General features: G+C 38.0%; 1 protein-coding gene across 3 annotated transcripts in view; it reads right to left on the bottom strand.

Annotated features, from left to right (window-relative positions):
• Window positions 1–802: 802 nt before the first annotated feature.
• LOC124413456 (trace amine-associated receptor 9) overlaps window positions 803–20538 on the bottom strand; it is a 78368-nt gene continuing 58632 nt past the window's right edge. For 2 of the 3 annotated variants that reach the window (XM_046894044.1, XM_046894045.1), the window contains exons 7-9: window positions 7139–7393; window positions 6655–6754; window positions 3835–4233 (exon numbers count right to left, since the gene is read on the bottom strand). In XM_046894044.1, the coding sequence (XP_046750000.1) occupies window positions 4070–4233; window positions 6655–6754; window positions 7139–7393 (519 nt within the window). In that variant the 3' untranslated portion in view covers window positions 3835–4069. Of the gene's footprint in view, window positions 947–3834; window positions 4234–6654; window positions 6755–7138; window positions 7394–20538 lie in introns of those variants that run through there. The other variant, XM_046894046.1, reaches the window with a different exon arrangement.

The raw sequence follows: 20538 nt of genomic DNA, 5'->3' as shown, positions 1-20538 counted from the left end.
TTTTCTGCACAGCTGCCAATTATATTACATATACGATGATGAAGTTATTCTTTACCGAAGAAAACTTCTTTTTCCGCTCAAATATATAATACAGTGATTTCAAAACGACGTAATTCAATTACGAATATGAATAAAAAAAAAAAAAAAAAACGACCAGAGTAAAAATTCCGTTGGTCACTTGTTGACAAATCGCATAAATCACTGTAGGAGAGAAGATGGAGCGTCTGCGGTATACATATATAAGGGTTGGGGATGATAGAGTGGATATATGTATAGGCAGAGAGCTGTCTATCCGGGATGAACGTTTCAGAAACAATTAGAGGGGTGTAAAAACAAGAGAGCAGAAAAACAGAGTAGCAGGGGTGAAAGAAAACGGGAATATCTGCAGCCACGTAGGAAGGGAGGGGGGAGGAAAGGGTGGAGATTGGAGAGTCCGGATGCTGGTGGAAAATGGACGGAAAGCATCCCTTACTCGGTGACGACGCCTCTGGCCTCGCGTTTGTTCGCTCGTCCGCGAAAATATGGGCGACAAGCAGACGCCGACTTTGCCGAAAAGATTGTATCGCGTTCCGTTGTTGTCGGAAAAAGAATAATAATGAAAAGGAGAAAATAAAAGGAAGTAAAGAAAAAAAATCTTGTCGCTCGTCAGCGTAATCATTCGGTCGTATTACAATTCCACCACCACCACCACCACCACCACCACCACCACCACCACCATCACCACCGTCACCCAATTTTTTTGCAGTCAGAAAGTTTTCTGCGATTTGTAGTGATCGAGCGAATAAAAATAAGCTTGACAATTCATCAGAATGTAGATCGTATGTAATAAATATTGTTTGCGAATTGAGTACTGAATAATATACGGTTGCACTTTCATATCCAGGGTTATCATGGGTAATGGCGTCGTTTTCTTCGAAGCTCTACATCGTCCCTCTCGTATTTCATCCTGAAAAATAAACAAGTTGAACCAATATTTCTTCACCGGCGTCGATATCTCAGTTATGGAGTTTTTTCCCTCGTGTAGATACTTATACCTTCTCTTTTTCATTATCGCTCTCTGCGTCTTTATTTTTTTATTCGTAAAAACTGAGTTCTAATTTTTCAGATTACTCGCTGTGAATAAGAAAAAAAAAGTACTTCATTGATTACTTTTTAATAAACGAATAAATTCGCTTATACCTACGCATAAATACGTAGGTACCTTGAATTTATATTCCGCCAACTTTTTCCACGCGATTAGAATATAGCGATCTGAAAACAATGTGTGATTAGAAAAACCGGAGAAGAAATTAGAGTCGAATATTTATTCTAAAAATCTCGTATATATTATTGTTTGAATTTATGCTGATATAACAGTGCTTCTTTTTCGTATAGTATATGGATATACATATTATGTATATATGTATATTAATTAATTGATTAATTCATTAAATTTTCATTAACGTCAAAACACTCCGCTGCACGACTGCAGTGTTATCTTATTATTTATGTTTCATATGCTTTATACAGAACAATAGTTTTACAGGATACGTAAACACGATATCGGGTGTATAGTACGTATAATTAACTTCTTTGATTCGGATATTTAACGATCTGTATGATGGCATTACCCGCATTATAATGTATCGTTAGCGTTATCAATTGGTAATCGTTGATCACTAACCTTATTGATAAATGCGTTCAGGCGTATTAATATTTTATTTTCTTTTCTTTTGCAAGAGACAAGATTTACAAAAGATAAAACTGCACTAACAAAACGATCATCAGATGTCATTGCGATAACTTATCATTTTTTATTGTGCGTTTTGTTTGTTTGTTTGTTTTTTTATTCGCTATTTTTTCAAACAACTAATCGGGATCATCGCATAAAATTGTATTTATATCGATTATACATCAATTCGCCTCGATATTATAATATTTGGGTCTTTGGGATGAAACTTGTATATCAGGTAATTGCTTCATCTTCATCTTCATCTTCATCCATATTATGTGTGTAGGAGAAAGTTTTACATTATTACACGTTGAAATTATTTATATTATAATTATATAGGATTAATTACTATCTAAAAATTATCCGCCGATCTATTCTTGTGCGTTTAATTAAATTTAATTGTTTTCTTCTTCTTCTTCTTCTTCTTTCATACCTATAATTGCCGGCAAAGTTTTTTTGCATTAACCTATTATCGCGGTGGTTAGAAAATTTCAGGTTTCTCTTGCAGCACACGCGCAACATCGTACACGTAACAATATTTCGAATATATAAAGACAATATGAACCTACATACGAATTTGTAACAAAAGTTTTAAATTTATATCTAAACCGTTATTTTTATCATTACGTTATGTATAATTCTTCTTAATTTTCTCACATTTATACATTAATTTCTTTCTTTCATTCGCTATGATTTACTCGCGATTACGTCGATTTTCTTACTTATACTTATTTATAGATAAATGATAATAATACGAAAAAAAAAACGTAAAATAGATGTATTTATATGCACATGCATTATACACGTTTCACAGCTCAATTTAATATGGTTTTAATTCTCTGCAGCGATAATAATCAAGTCTCAATAACAATTTTAATTATACACTTATATTTTATACACTTACGTTTTATATCATTTTCAACCAAGCTGTCAAGAGTTATACGCAATCTTAATACAATTCTAAATCATTATCCGATTTCAAAAGTGCCTTGATATAACTGAATAACGAATTAATCAGTGATGTAATAATTTCCAACTGATAAACAATAGTAAGTGTGATAAATGATTATGCGAAAATGTCCTGAGGAAAGGGACGTGGCAGTATTCGATCATTTTACTTTCTGCAAAAAGTCTAAAACTGTTCAAGACACTTTGAATAATAAATTATAATACGTTTAATGAACACATTTTTCTCTCTCTCTTTTTCTTTCTCTCTTTCTCGTGTCTTGAGGAACGATGTAAGTATTTCAATAATAAAAACACGTTATCTTGTAGTAATTTTCTACTTCGTGCGAGATCAGAGGTATATATATTATATGTATAATTATACAATGAGAAACAAAATAAAATTTATAACCCGACTATAAGATAATGAATAATCACGCAGTCGATTCGATTTGGTCCATTACCTAATTATCATTTTTTTTTTCCCTCGTTGTCCCGCCTCGAAACACAATTCGACCCAGCAATAAATTTTTCTCACAAACTGTGAGATTTTCAAGCAACATTTATCGGTGTGATAATTCAAATTGCAAATAATAATCGTCATAGAAAACTTCTGGAATTGAATTTCCTGTATATGTATATACGAGTGAATGTATATAACTAGAGTTTTTACATGTACATACTTTGATTGATTTTTTACATCATACATATTATACTATATATTACGTTATATTATTATTTACATAATGTATAAGTCATATCGAATATTTATTATCGCTTCGAAATTGGCAACCGTTTCTATTTCATATATATGTATATTGTTTATCGTAGAGTATTACATCTGTGTAATATATTTATATAAATCGCGCTAAATGTATTTGCTAATTTTCACGCGTAATTTTTTTCGCAATTATGACACAAATGTGTCATCATATTCAGGCTTTAACGAAATCAAATAAACAAATAAATAAGTAAACTAATGATCAAACCTTTCCTGAAGAAGTTGCTGAAAATATGACAAATAAAATGGTTGGAAAATTTGGCATGAAATTATCAAACGAATGAAATCAGTAAGCCGTTAATTCCTGAATTTCATCTCTAGGTATATGAAAATCATAATTTCCCAATCAAATTTGAAGAACGATACTTGTAAGAATGACCGTAAACTCGGCTTCTTCCTCTTCCAACTACCGGCAAAAATGAATTAAGATTACTATTCCGTGTGAGCAAGTCGGGCAAGTTTTCGATCCAGCAGCGGCGAAGACGAAGGTGAGGATGACCGCGATGAGGATGAGGATGAGGATGAGGATGGCGAGTGCAGTAATTATCGATAAGTCGCGCCGCCACGCAGTACTAACTGCAGTGATCAGGAGAGGATGGCTCGTCCTCCGTCTGCGTGGCGACACTCCGCACTCACGTCGGGCTTTCTCTTCCACCAGCGACGCCGACTCCGACGCCGACGCCGACGCCGACGCAAGACGGTCCCGTTTCCCAAGGAAGAGGCGGCGGCGTCGTCGCCAAAGAGAGGGAGGAACATCGTCCCATTGAACACCTCTCCATGGAGCATCGTTCTATGCCTGAAACGAGATATTTCCCACTGCACACAACTGCACTCGAGAAATCTAAATTTCTCTTTACTTTTCCTTTTTTTTTTTTTTTTTTATTCTTTATTCCCGACTCGACCATAATCGTAACTTTTTTGCCCTGAAAAGCGGGGCGAAAATAGTTTGTTATTCCCTCTCAACGCGTCTTCTGCGGGAATAATCTTGGCACTTTGTTCCCTTGATACATAATGTACTTAGTAATAATGGCTGTCAGAAAATTGTTAAAATTAGATGGAGATTCAAATCCATGATCGTCTAAATGACGGAGGATAATTTATACAATACAAGTGAATTATTTTAGATAATTTTTGTAAAAATCTGTGTTCTTCAATGTGAAAAATGTGATCACAGTTTGAGAATTAATTAAGTTGCGTACATAAACGACTTTCTTGATTTTTAACCGCCATGTTGGAAGCGTTTCTATTCAAAATCGAATGTACCTTCCAATTAATGAATCAATTTGTTTTAAGTTCGCAACTAGTTAATAATAATACCGATAAATTGAATAAATTTATGCAAATAAACTCTACTATATTAAAACTCGGTTATCGGTTATCACGTGAAACAATGCTAGGTATAGAAATACGAATGACTCGGTAAACTGGTTTTTAATATCGGTTTTTGCACTGACATCGCGGTGCAGCAGCATGAATTAATTGCCCTTTTACTCTACTTCGAACTCAATGGACCGCGTTGTAACTGCAATTGCCAGTATAATGTAGAAATATGCATACGCTGCATGCATTGCAGATGTATATGTATGGACATACATATGTATATACATACCCATACTACAGGTTATAAATTTTGACTACGAATGGCCAATGATCACACGTACTATACCCCTACATCGTATAGATACAGGTATAATAGGGTGAGCCAAAATAAATGGCAATTTTTTTTAGCGTTAGTCACCGTGAAAATATCGTCCAAGATGAAGAAAGAAAAAAAATTCTGTAAAATTTTGACCTCTTAATATTGATATTTTTTTTAATTTTTAATTTGGAATTTTATTACTCAACAACAGATTGGCGTATCGTATAGAGCAATACACAGTTTTGTAGGAAATTGAACGATCTACAAAAAAGGTATCTTGCAATTTTATCGTAAATTTACTGGTTCAAAAGTTATTTAAGCTTAAAAATTAGTTATGTCAAATGTCACAATTTTTTTTCATTTTTACTATGAACTATAGGTTGAAAAATGAAAAAAATATAATACTTCTTGAAGTTAATATTATCTTATTTACTGAAACGTCAAAGTTTTCCCACAATTTCCGATCACTTGACAAGAAATAAGTTTTTAACGTAAACTATTGTATAAAATTAATATCTTTATCAACTTTTGAACCAGTAGATTTGGGAAAAAATTGTAAGAGATCTTTTTTGTAGATCGTTTAATTTCCTACAAAAACATATATTGCTCTTTACGATACGCTGATACGTTGTTGAGTAATAAAATTAAAAAAAAAAAAAAAAAAAAAAAATTCCCTGTGTTATTTAAACGGGAAATGGAAAATCGCAAATAGGCACCTATTAATATTAATATTAAGAGTTCAAACTCTTACAATATTCTTTTCGTCATCTTGAACGATATTTCCACGGTGACTAACGAAAAAAAAAATAGTCATTTACTTTGGCCCACCCTAAGGTATATATAATCTCTTTAATAATCAGCTGTTGCTGAAAAGAGAAAATTTTTTTATTACACACCGGATCCGCGAAATAATTGACATTAATTTTAACGTAAGAACTCGGAATCATGATCGCGCGGTCGTTTTAATTAGGAATGTGAACAACGGAGAATCAAGAGGGGTTCAGAAAAATTCTCGTAATTCCAGAAAACTTTACTTCAGAAATGAGGCGGCAGTTCACCGTCCGGCTTTCAGAAGGATTTAAAGTCAGTGTACAATTATCGGGTTCATCTAATTAACGTAGTTACACCGTATAAAAGAACGAACACACACGCATACATACATATATATATATATATATATATGTACAGCTACAGCTGATCAAGATCCAACTATGATCTCAATAACTATTTACATAGAAGTCGGTAGGTATATATATATATATACACATGATATAAAGAACTGGAGAACAAAACTTCTCCCCTTTCGTATATTTTTATTTACTGTTATTACTGGTTTGGATTTTTTTTTTTTATTATTCACGATAGCACCGTTGATAAAGGTAAAATACAGAAAGAAAAGTTTCATCACGCTTCTTGCAACCCTCCCTGCAACTTTTTTAAGGCACGAGTATTATATACAATAAATCAAACTTTTCGCCTCAGCCGATCGTACGTACATAAAAAAAAAAAAAAAAACTAGAACAAAAAGAAACAACTCCAGTGATTCATTTAAAGTTTAGAAAAATTTATCCTTCTTACCAGACAGATCTAAGCCACCGATACTGCAGATATCCAATCCCCCTGTACTTGTTGCGCAACAGTGTTGCTTCGGTCCGAGAGGTTTTGGTCTGCATAAAATCTGTAGAAACACGAAGGAATGAAAATAAAAGAAAAAAAGAAAAATACCAAACAAAAAAATAATAACAAATATTTGACAGGTTACATAAAATTTTTTTCAACTATAAGAAAACGATTTACGAAAGCTCTGAGCAACGTCAGAATAAAAAGTCATTATCATTCGAAATCTAAATCTATTACGAGTCTTAATCCAGTTGCAAAGGCGACGTAAAATTATTTCACGGTATATCGATTCGTTCGTTTTCAGAATTTTGGAAAAACTTAGATAAACGATATATTGTAAGGATAATTCAGCGGAATTTCAAGCATACAGTATATATATTTTACAACAGTTTTCTTCAAGTTGGCGGAAAGACGATAGTGGACAATGGTTGGAAAATATTACCTTAGTGTATAGAAGCTCCTTGGAGATGCGCCGGAAGTGGTTATTCAACAGCCAGTAGAGAAAGGGGTTCCAGAAGCTGTTGGACAGGGCGAGCCATGTGGCCAGGAAATCTAGGAAGGGAGGCGGTTTGCTTCCTGTACAAGCAGCCACCACTTCCTGGATTGTCCACGGAGTAACCATCACAATGAAACCCAAACTCATCGCGGCCATTGTCCGAGAAGCCGAGGTAGACAATCGTCTTTCGTGAGCTACCAGCTGCGAGCAGAGAAATCAGTCGAAAAGGAGTTAGTCCCATTGATTTTATACCGATTAGAGGGTGAAAAACACCCTCGATCCTAGAGTCGAGTTGTCATAATTTTTTGAGAAATTCGAGGAGCCTAGGAAACTTGGGATCCTTGTCATTGTCATCGTGAGGCAGGGTGAAAAGGCACCGAAACGAAAGTGTAATTATTCGGCACCTAGAGTGTAAATAAAGTTCATTTTTCTCCTCCAATTATCGCTGATGACCCTGACAAACGTTTGCCTCACCCCGAAGCTTACAAAGCTCCGGAAACTCGGTTTCCGTAGACTCTAAATGGGATTTTCACGTTCCAAGAATAAACAGAAACTGATATCCAACTGCAGGTGGTAATTACAGAGGAGTAAACGAGACTCGTACCTTTCACGGTGAGAAAGCGAATGAGAAATAATAGAGAGAAACCAAACGGTGGAAGAGTGTCGGGTAATCTCTACGGCACGGCGTCAAAAAGCTCGAGAAAGTAGGATTACGCGACTGTTCTCTCTCCTCTCGAAGGCGAGAACTGGCTCTCCTGCAACGCTATAAGGATTAATGGCCTGGACCAAGTTCTTCTCCCCCAGTAGCCGAAATCTCTCCGTCATCTAGCTCTCTTTTCGAAGAGATTTTCCCATCCCGTCGTATAGTAGCTAGTCGTTACCAGATTAAACGCGGCTTTTCCACCGAGAAGAAAGTACCTCGTATAAGGTATAGAGAAATGTGTATACATATATATATACACACACACACACACACACACCTATATAACCCCATCCAAGGTGGCACTGCTTGGACGATAAGGCGAAAATACGGCTGTGTTAAATTCTCGTTTTTTTTTCTTTTTTTTTTTCATCTACCCTAAGGGGGTGTTGTAACCGAAGATGACGTCTCGATGTTACACGTATAATTCAGGCCGAAAATACAAGCCTGTATACCTGTATTTATATGAGAATGGAGGATTTGGGGTTTGTGACGAGGATGAGGGTCGTGATATTGGTTGGCGAAAGTTCTTGTTGATAAGGAAAATTCGGGGGAATAAGAGGTGGTGGGGGGGGGGGGGGGGGGGTAAAGGCGATTACAAGATGATACCAATGGGAATATACATGCCTATTCGGTGAAAATTTTCAACCCCCTCTAGGTCTACCTGAGCCTCTTTTTACCACCAAGCAGCGGTGTTTTATCACATTTAAGCCCCCCTAGTTTCTTCCAGCCTCTCGCACAGGTTGGTGGCTGTACAATAACGCTGGGGGTAAGTAAGTGTAGGAGACCACCCCGTTGGATTCGGGGTTAATGTGGTACGAGTGTAACCGCCCACTCTTCGAAATTTTCAGGAGACTTTTATTTGACTTGAGGTTTATATTTAGGTAGAGGTGGGTGTATATATGCGTGAGTTTGGAGGCGAGTCTGTTTCTTCGTGCGAGGGTTGTTGCACCCTCAGCTTAATTCTGGGATGGTTTAATCAAGGGTCTGTTCTTACACCCTTTACCGAATTTACCCACCGTCAGCGGGGTATTGCAGGAATTTAAACACCGCCTCGGCTGTTCTGAACTCGAGATTCACGCTCGTTGGTATTCAAGAATTCGATAAGGCGTCTTGGGGCTTGAGGGTAGGTAAATACACGATCGCGAGTCGTATAATTTGAGAGTGAAACCATGATTCCTTTGCCTATCTTTCCATATATCATTCGTATAATTTAATACAGAATAAGGATCAGCTTATGCTGCGGATGCGTCTTTGCCGCCATTTTGCTCGGATTTGGTCTTTGGAAGGACGGAGTCGAATTAAGGGTTGCAAAAAATGAACAAGTTCGTCTTTGCACACGCAGGAAAACGTTTATATCACGAATTCAAATATGAAAATGGGCGATTAGCATACGCGCTTGCGGCGGAAGGGCACCACCGAAGACAAACTGCTGTACCAACATTAGCATGTGCGGGATTTATCGCCCGAACTTCCCCAATACGAGCGAAACTCCCACCGCGTTATACGCATATATAGTCAATTCGCAAACCTGCATCGTGAAGCGAATTTTATATTTTGTATTTCGACGTCGTTACCTACCCACGCTCGCCTTTATGTTCGAGGAAAAGTTTATGCAGAGTTCTCCAACCATTCGCCGGAAGCTTATATGTATTATATGTCGCGGATGCTGATCCCGGCGAAAGTAATGAAAAAAGCAACGTTGTGAGATAAAAAAAAACGAAAACACATTAGAAATACAATTTAAACGAGCTTTGTGGACTGTTTATTCATGTTTGAAACTGACCGCGATTATTCATCACGTTTGAACCTCCCGCCAAGGTGTTCGAAAAACTCACCGTGACGCTTATGACGTACCTACGTCAAAGAGTAATTGCGCGCGAAATTTAAACGACATTGAAATTGCGGCAGTAACATTAAATTACATTCTTACACCGCGCAGTTCCGTTTCACTTGATTAATTCTCGGTATAGCTAGGGTGTGATGAAAACTAAACGTCGACGAGAAATACAGGCTTCAAACCTTCGGTACGCGATGGACGATTGAATTATAAACCAGTAACGACGGAATAGGTATAAAGGCGCTGTAACTCGGAGGTGAAGAGTTAAGTACGGAGGTAAAAATTAAAATTAAAACAAGTATTCGAATTCACGTTGAACACTTTATCGCCCAGGGATCAGACGTGCTGGGCTCTCGCCCATCTTCACCCGTAAAATATATTTAAGCATGGACATTTATGTATATCATATACATATACATGATACATATTTAAATATATTTTACGGGTGAAAATGGGCGAGAGCCCAGCACGTCGGATCCCTGGGCGATAAAGTGTTCAACGTGAATTCGAATAATTGTTTTCATTTAAATTGTTTATAATTTCCCATATATATATATATATATATATATATATATATATATATATATATATATATATATATATATATATATATTCCCGTGACCTGCGTATATTGTCTACCCTCCATAACATTCCCAAGATTCTCAGTTAGACGGGCGAAAGCGAGAAGGCGGGAAATTTGAAACGACCTGTTAGGCCTCTCATTAAATTTTCCGTTTCTCACGGAATCGCGTTAGTTATTATCTTTTTCCCCGTTACCCTCGACTGGTTCCCTTCTTACTGCTGGTTCTGTTGCTTTCGTTACCCGATTCGTTGTCACTCACACGATTCCCTGAATCAGGACCAACTTTATGCCCCCTCCCCCCTCCCGGAATGACGGGTCTCGACTTCTCCCGGTGAAGTCTCAACGACGTCGTTAAATTTCCTTATTAAACTCCGTGGCGAGAGAGAAAGAGAGAGAGAGAGAGAAAGAGAGAGGATAATTACACTAGCGATAAAGGTAGAAAGGTTATCAAAGATGAAAGAATTCATTTTCCAAGAACACATACTTCGGCAGAACTATTACTCGAATTTTTTGCACACCCATTCCTTTCCTCCGAACACATCTCGCTCAACAAGGAATGAGTTATCCTTGCGATTGGATTCGACCTGGCAATACAATAACCGAATTACAAATGTAAGTACGGCCATTGCAGGACCGGCGGTTGTCTTGGCCAGGGAGCCAAAAACTTGGTCCCTGCGTATTCTCTCGACAGCCGGAATCCGGGTTAATGCGTGCTCTTTGACGCGTCGAAAAAACGGAGCTGAAAATTCCGTGCAAACGACTCTTGGCAGAATTATCGGTACCGAGGAAGTAGAAGGACGAGGATCAGGACGAGGGGGAGACAGGCTAAGGAGTGAAAAGACTCGATGGCCTGTGCCGCGTAACCTTTTACTGTTCCCCGAGGCATTTTACAACCCCCGAGACTTCCGGTGCAGCGGCGTAAGGCCTGCAGCGAGGGTATATAAAGTGTCGATTCTGCACTCCGGGTAGGAAATGCGATGAAATTTTATCACAGATATATAAGTCGACACTGTTATTTTTTTTTTTCTTTTGTTTTTCTTTTTTATCTTCTTACCGGCAGCAGAAGTTGTTTTTCTTCTTATTTGTTTCCCATTTTTTCCATTCTACTGTTAGTTTTTTTTCCCCCCGTTTCTTTGAATAATGTTTCAGACGTCATCGAGATAAAATAAAATTGATGAACATTGTCATTTCATCGATCCAGGAGTTTCGTCCAACGCCACAAAAAAACAAGCCAGAAAATTTTTCATCCACTGTTTTATCGTCCCGAATTGTTACACATATATAAAGTCGTTGAAAACGGATAAAAAGAAACACACGTATGTCCGACGGGTTTTATCGATTCGATTGTATCGAAATTAGTTGATGTCAGAGCAAGAATAGCGAGAGAACCGTTGCCAATATTCATTCGTCTTTTTCGAAATTTCTTGGCGGCGAATATCGCCGTGGCTTTATGGTAGGGGTTGTAATTTGTCACGATGCGAAACAAACGGAACGAAACAAGACGAGCGAAAAAAAGAAGACGAAGAAGAAAAAGGAGAAGAAGAAGAAGAAGAAGAAGAGTTGGGGGTGAAAAAGAAACATTCAAAGGCGGAAAAAATGCGGAGAAACGAGGGTAGCTACCTACATCTGTAAAATTAGAGGCGATCGCGCTCGCGTTCAAGGTACGTCCTCGGCTTTTTCCCTCATTTATTCTCGACGCTCCGAGCCTTTCCAGCTGCAGGTCGGGTATTAGGAGAGAGACAGAAGCACAGTTGCTACGTGGAATATGTGTCAATACTGTTGCCACGTCGATCACCGTCCACCCCCTTTGCCCTTTCGATTTTTCCCACCCCCAATTCCTTATCGCCGAACAGACCCACGAATCCCTCCCGGTATCCAATAACTTCAAGAATAATACGTAACCGTTTGCTTCTCGTGCGTTTGTAGGTATATATATATATATATATATATGTATATGTATATACCTGTAGGGTTCGTATACATTTGAACCCCGAATTTCGAGGGTGGGATACCATTGTCCGGTTTTTCTATCGCGCGATTATTATTTTCCTTGTACGCACTCTTGGATGTGACAATTCGAGCGAAATATCGAGCCGCGTGACAATGAGCGAAATATAAGGGATGCGATATTATTACTTGAGGTGAATAATAACCAAAAGAAATTTTTCCATTTCTTTTTTTTATCGGTACAACATGCACTCGTATTCTATTTACTGTATGCGATAATGAATTTTTTTTAAATGCGCGCATCATTTGAAGTTCACTTACGGCTTAAGTTCGAATTCTTTTTTTTTTTTTTTATTTATAGCATATTTCTATGTTAAATTGGCGAGCTTTCATCCCCTGCAAGAAAAAATTACTACTCGATATAAAAAATTTGCGTATAGATAAATAAATGGTGATAGATCGATCGATCGATCGATCTCTTTCTACAAGGGGATAGATTTTCATAAGATACAATATCCGATTCGAACACCTATCAGAGAGAAAAACGTTCCTATATACGTACAAAGAACTGGAATGAAAATTTAAACGCGATTGCATACCTATGCTGCGTTAAATATCGATGTATTAGGTAATTAGAAACACTGTAAAAAGAAAAATATTTTCTCACTTATATAGAGATTTGAGCGAACATTATTATGCATGTTATAAATAATAAAAATGTCGCTTTTCCTCACGTTCGTTCTATAAATTAAGACAAATGTAACATCGCTAAAGATTTTCACATTTTCCCTAATTTTCCATTCGGATAATGATAATTAATAACTCGTCCTTAATCGACGTCGTCAAAATGTAATGATTACGATAATAACCAGAGATCCCCGATTATGAGAAGACCTTTGTCAGACTCCTTGAGCGAGGATCACGAAGAGATCACTACAGTACAAGGCGAACCAATGCGCGTCATTAGATATCGATTAATCATCCGTTTCTGTTGAAAATTCGGCTCTTCAATCTTTTACACTTATTATACTTAATAGCTACTCTGATACGTATAGCTTTACGCAACATAATGAATTGATCAGCGATTCATTATTCAGCTAGATTCAGTCGTGCGGCCGTCATTACCGCCAATCGAACGATCATCCCCGCATTGTTGAACGATTTGAAATTTCCCTTTGAATCGGGAAACGGCGGGCGTACCTGTGCAGCTTCCGTTCAAATCCTCCCGGCTTCCAGCCTTGAAATATCGCCCCCATCCCTCGGGCTCCCTTTCTCGCCCTCGTTCTGTGGGTTAATTACCACCCAACCCAGTCGTCGTTCTCTCTCTCTCTTTCTCTTTCTCTCACTGTGCGATCTGAGCTTGTGCAAGGAGCCATACTCGAGCGGTTCTTGGGATGGGAGATTGGTGCACATCAATTGACCCAGATTCGGGAATCATACTTGGAAATATATTTTCCTTATTTTATTATTTCACTGCGGGTTCAATCCTATATAACCGGTGATAATCGTAAAGTGATGGAGGAATTGACCGTATGTGAGAGATTAGTTTCTGGGTAATTGAAACCGGAAGAAACTCTTCTTGTAATTTGATCGACAGGGAAAGATTATAAAATTGTACTTGAGTGCGTTAACTTTACTTTCGAAAGCGAGAAAATACTTCATTTTAATTAGTAAAAAATCTTGTTTCAACCCAATACGAAAATTTCAAATATAAAACCAGACCGCCATTCGCGACACGACCTTTCATTCGAGCCGTCTTTTCCGTAATCAGATGTACGCTCGTGAGGCGATGGTTTAGTTGCCCTTTCAAAGGAGCAACGCCGACTCCTTCGGAAATCGAATTATGATGGATCGTTTTCTCTTCTTCTTCTTCTTCTCCTTCATCCTGATGAAATTCCTTTGAAAATCATTTTCAGCCCGACTAAAGGACCAAAGGCTAATTATCGAGCTCCTAATCCCGTACTTCTCGTCCTTAGATTCACGCGTACACGTGCGGAGGGGTGACTCAGTCGGGAAAAATTGAAATTGAAATTGAAATTAGAGTAATGAGTCCTTTTTACTCCCTTGTAATGTAATATCGCTGGTTCCTTTTCAATCCTTAGTAATTACGATCACATATACACCTTACATTTATACATATACCTAGACAAAGAACAGGAATTAGACATATAATGTGCGGTCTACAAATATGATATATATATATGTACCTATGCGCGTTTATATTCGCGCTATAAATATTAAACTAATCGGGAAAATATGGTAATTATTTAATTTAGAATATGCAAATCTGGATTAAACGCAGTTATTATAGGAAAGCTGCAGCCGCTTCGCCTCTATGTAGGTATATATATGACTACGTATAAGGTACATGGCATGGCCTATATGTATAAGGAAAACCCTTCTTCACGGTCGACGATTCTCTACGATATGGTAGGAACTTGGAGCTATTTAGCCGAATTTCAACCACTAGGTGAAACCCAATCCCGGATAAAGACCACTCTCTATAATTGTGCGAGACAATTGGCGCAGCGATCGACTGTTTTTTTGAAGAAATTATCTGATCAATAGTCTAGTGATAAGTGAAAATAATCTGAAAAAGAGATACATTTTTTTCCCATGCAAGCAAAACATTTTCACAGATGACTGCACACTGTTGTGAGAAAAAAAAGGTAACCATGCTTGCAGAAAATGATAGATGGAATCATTGATTCAGGCTATGGGATGGAAAAGCGTTACTCAATTGACGTGGGAAAGAGTAATCAATTATTGGATCTGTTTTGTAGATGCGGAGGTAAAATTTAAACACACATTTGGTGATAAAACGAGGAGGGTGAAGGGAAAGAATTGAACAGGAGTGTTCCAAAATATTTTTTCCACTCCCGCGCGTTTCTTTGTTTAAATTTTTCGCACCGGATATCGAATGACGTAGATACGCGTGTATGTACGTATATGATACTATTTGGGTTTCCGGTTACGTTCAGAGAGAACAAAAACGTAGCGAATGCCGAGAATGAATGCAAAGAAGGAAAAACAATGATACAGTTTTCATGAAAATTCATAAAAAACACGGCGAAAGCTAACGCGAAATCGATACTCGATATATAACTTCCGCGATCCGATCGCCGAGTCAGAATACGAAAATCAAGCAGCTGCAGCAGCGGCCAATTTATTTTTCACCGCTGATCAAACGAGACAACGACAACGACTGCACAGCAGCCAATTCCCTCGGGAAGAAGGAGGGAGGGAGGGAGGGAGGGAGGGAGAGATTCGATGCTCGTTACGGGAAAAGAGGAAGTCGGAGAAGTCCGTGAAAATAACGCGCGATCGAATGAGGAAAGAAGGATAAAGCGGAGCGAGAAGGGGGAGAAAGAAGGACCAAGATGGCGGCCCGAGGTCCGGCTGTGGGTATCGCTTCTTTGTTTTCTTTTCTCTTTTGTTTTCATTTCCCTTTGTCAAGCCTCGCGAACCGATCGTTTCTCCGGGCATTGCAAAATTTCTCAATCGATTCTCCATCTCCGGTTCTCTCCTCGCAAGATCCGCGGAAGCGAATTTGAGGGTAGATATAAGCTTTATTTGCTTTCTCTGGTGGTTGTTCAGCCGCGAATTGATGCGAGATACACGTTATATATCAGAACGAAAACAGCGCTTTTGATTGTTTTGAGAACGGAAGAAGATCGAGCGGAAATTATGCGGACCCGGTACCAGATTTCGTGCAGATTAAAATTTCGCAAATATTTCTCACCGTTTTATACAGGATCAAAACTTTCACTTTATTACCAATATATCATTCCCGCTCCTTGACGCGGCACGCATTCCTGCCTACCGATCTTTAGAAAACTTTTTAACGCCTCCACCCTCCCGTGGTTTTTAATTAAAGGAGGGAAGCTACCGGCGTTCTTCGCTTCTTCTTGGATTACACGATGTCCTCCTATATTCCCTGGAATTCGGTGAACACACCTCGTGTCATAACTATAATTCCAATTTCTAATATCAGATCGCAACTTTTTTTGTCTCGAGAGCTTTTCCCCTCCTTTTCGCACGGATTTTCTGCTTCACGAGTCGTATCCTTAATTCCAAAAACTATGCAAATGGGGTCACTATATGAAATGTTGCGAAAAGTATATAAAATTGAAAAAGGATCCAATTGGCGAAATACTTCGATGCAATAATAGCCTTTGTTTCAATGGAACAATCGAAGCGAATTTCGGTTATAAGGAACCCGGAATGGAGGGTTGATTCCACATTGAAATTGGATCCACAACTGAGGCCCCCGATCGTTTCTCTCTTTTGGACACAAGAGACATCGCGATATCTAATGAAACTTTCGCTCTCAAGTTTCGCATTCCGCAAGCCAAAGTTCAACTTCAGAGTGAAACGTTCGTCTTACACCCTCAGGTATAGATTGTATAATCCTTAGTCATTCGCGGAGGAGTTCAAAGACAAAGAGACGATCATTTTCTTCATTCTCTTCATTCTCCTCAAAGGACGTCGGGATTTAGGTACCTACTCATAGGAGGTTCAATTCGCCAGATGGCAGTTGAAGGATTCCCTGCAAACTTCGGATCCCGAGTGTCCCACTAAATTAACCAGACATAATTCACCCCCCCCCCCTTTTCACCCCATATCGCGGTGTAAAAACTCCAACCACATCATCCCTCGAGTATCCTCGAGGACTTAAAAAGGGAGCAAAAGGATAACGTCACGCGCGCACAGAGAAGTTGGAGAAAATTCGATCCTACGAAGCGAGAAGAGGGGGGAGAGAATTTCCGTGGAATTTTGCAGAAAAATTTCCCAAAAAATGCCGCAGCGGTGGTTACGAAAGAATTTTCGACAACGCAATTTCCACGCTGTTGCGGCTTCTTCGTGGAAATCAAATTTTTCACACAACCAACCGTCAAAAAATCGCGATCAAGTTTTTCCGAATCCTTATCTTGCCCAGGATATCGCGAAAAGTATCCGGCTCATTGCTCGCGGAGTGTAAAAAAGCAAAAAAGAAAACAAATAAAAAAAGACTAAATAAAGTATGAGGTAAGAAAAACAATGAATTAGAGAAAAAGGAACAAGATGAAGGTAAAAGAGATCCGTTATAAGGAGGGAAAAATCGAAAGCTGGCTAGGAACAAGTGAAAAAGCCTGAAAGCTCCATCTTTCGCAATTTCCTGTCTCCCTCGGAGCCGCTGCGGCTTTTTCGTTTTCTTTTTCTTTCTCATATTCACCTTCTTCTCCTTGTGCTTCTCCTTCGTCGGCGTCGTTCCCCGGCGAATAAACGAGCCTGTAACACGCTAAGAACTAACAAGCCTATACTAGGTACCTATACATGACAAGGCGAGAGTTTGAATCGTGCCTAGACAAAAGAAATCGAAAATCTTAAAGCTCCCGTGAATTGTCGGTATCTCGGGATGAATCGAAGCGGGATGATTTAAGGACGATTTCGAATCACCTATTCGCTGCTCGAACGCCTTCTTTCTATGCATTACAGTGGTACATCAGACGGGTATATATATTGACAAGAACCATTAAACGGTATTAAAACGAATACCGACGTTTTTTTTTTCTCTCGAGGATTTTATATCACTATAATCATCCATTTGACTATTTAATCGTGGTATTGTATAAATTAATCCTGTTTAATTAATTACACTGTGTAAACGAGGTGATCATTTTAAAGTCTTTGCGGGGGGGAAGGGGGCGAATGATATAAATTTCACTGAGACCGATAAATTGAAATGAAAAAAAAAAAAATTGAAGCAAAACTATGATTGTAATTTATCTAACGAGCAAAGTGAAGATTGATAATTGAGAGAATCGATCATAATTTTTTTGACAAAAATATATAAAATTTCGTTACAAATTTAACGAATTCTTTTCGTGGTTTTGGGGTTTTATGGAGTTAACGACTGAACTACATTACCTAAATTGAAGGTAAAACGAACATGGCATGAATTTAAACTGATTTCAATAACATTGAGTAAATTTTTGCGATTATTAATGTATACATGTATTCATACTTATGTATAGAAAGATATAAGTGAGAAATAATTTGGCGAATGCGATAATGGTTTTACAACTTTAATATGCGGCTCCGAAGGATCGCACGTTGTATGATGTATATAAAATTGCGTCTGAAGGATGTAAAGTGGTCGATGCTTGAAGAAGTTGAGAGAAGAAGAAGAAGTAAAGTAGAGGAAAAGAGAAAATGAACCGAGCAAAAAACACGCGAATACTCGATGCAAAGTGTATAAAAATACAAAGAAAAAGATATGACTTTTGCATTAAGATTTTGCAGGTTGTTTTTAGTCTTTTATATTCCTTTTACTTTTTTCACACAGCAATTAAACGACGAGACGTTAAGAAACTGACTACGCGCGTCTTTTTGATGAAGAAATTTTTTCACCCGTGATATTGAATTTGCATAGACACGGAGATATGAAGTTATACTTATAAGTAATATAAAACAGAGATTTTTCAGGCAAAGTGAATCGAGTCGCTTCACTTTTTTTATACTATTCTACTGCAAACTGTTTTTTTACTAGAACGAATCAGCGAGGTTTTCAAGGTGAAAGGAACAAGGACTAAATAAGGATAAGGAGAAAAAGGTGGTGGAGAAAAGTGAAGAAGGTCTGACGAGTTTTGTGTACGTACGTATGACGTTTGTGTGTGATTTTATTTCACGTATGTGTATGAATATGTATAACAATTTCGAAGGATCCTTTTGTTCCCTTTCTCTTTTACGATTCTTCCGTTTCTTCTTTGATTTTACTTCTTTTTTTTTCCAAACGCATGTATTTACATGTAAGTATATGATTTACTCTTCTCTCTTTCTTTGCGCGGTTTTATTTGTTTTTTTGCTCTCTCCCACGCTTTTCTTATTCTTTCTTCTCACCCCCACGCACCCCCATGATATTCCTTAGACGATAGCTGACGAGAAAGAGAGAATGACGTAAAAAAGATGGGAAGTTCCCGCGTCAAGCTCGTCGAAGGACCAAATTATTATTTATATTCTATGAAAAACACTCGTGAAATCTTCGAACGAGGACGAGGGAAGTAAGGATGGACATGCCTTATACCTTCCCCGTCGCAAAACTTGAGGGGCTCCTCGTCCCGCGTTTGTATCCTTACCCATAACCTCACCACCACTCGAATGGAGATCCTTAACCCCCTTAAATCGGCGAAAATCGAGGGAGGCGATTTTTCGAACAGCCGGCGAAATAAAAGGAAAAAAAAAAAAAATAAAAGAGAAAAAGGTCGATGGACTAGAGGTGATCGTTACAAATATATCGGAAACGGTTGGTTTCCTATTTAATTATAGGATCCTGTGAAGCGTGTAATATATTCGATGCCGGAATTCAAAATTCACAATTCACAGAGCGTGAATTTTGTGCAAATCTATAACGCATCCATAGTATTACAATAATATGGATGATGATTTCTGGTTTCAGTAGCACCCGTACTGTAATATGGATTACAGAGAGACGCGATTTTCACGTCCGTAATAATACGTACCGGTATCGTTGAATTTTCATCATTTGCAAATCGAGGTTGAAATTTGTTTATACGCGGGAGTTTACCGCTTAAAATACGGAAGCGAAGTAGTAAAAATCGACTTTGTGAAAACGTAATTCCCTGAGAATTCGAGGTTTGAAAGACGAGAATCATTATTTATTCAGTTTCTTCTCGTGTACACAATAAATTTAAAAATGCAATAATCGTACGACCAAGAATATTCTATATATTCGACTAGAGCACAGCTCATTACGTGAATTTGTAAGAATTCGTTAGCACGTACAATTTTTAAGAAATCATGACTGGGTTCATGACCATCGCCTGAAAATTTAAAGAAAAAAATTTTCTCTCACCAACTGGCTAAATTTTCACGAACTTAGAATAAAAGTTAGTATATTCGAGATACGACATGAAATCTCCTGAGATTTCCAGCTTTTTTCCAGGGGATATCAAATCCCCTGATTCCATAATTTCCATGCATACTGGACATCCGGTGTATTTATTATTTTGTAGTCGAGAAGACAAAAAACAAATATATCAAATTTTTTCCTCGTCGTCGAAACGATCCGACAATAATAATCTGACATTTTTCTCTATTTCTCTGTGTAAAATAATTTTCTTTTTCATCCACACAATTTAGATTATTTTTCTCATTATGCATAAATAAATTATCAAAGACGCGAGAGCGATTTTGTTATTAAATTCCATGCATCCATCCACTTCTTTAACGGTGCACGTAATGCAGGGAGATTGAGGATGAAATAGCGCCAGGCT

Source organism: Diprion similis, chromosome 12 (genome assembly GCF_021155765.1).
Source record: "Diprion similis isolate iyDipSimi1 chromosome 12, iyDipSimi1.1, whole genome shotgun sequence".
Classification (NCBI taxonomy): domain Eukaryota; kingdom Metazoa; phylum Arthropoda; class Insecta; order Hymenoptera; family Diprionidae; genus Diprion; species Diprion similis.
Note: the sequence above shows the minus strand (reverse complement) of the source record. Positions and strands in the feature narration are given on the sequence as shown.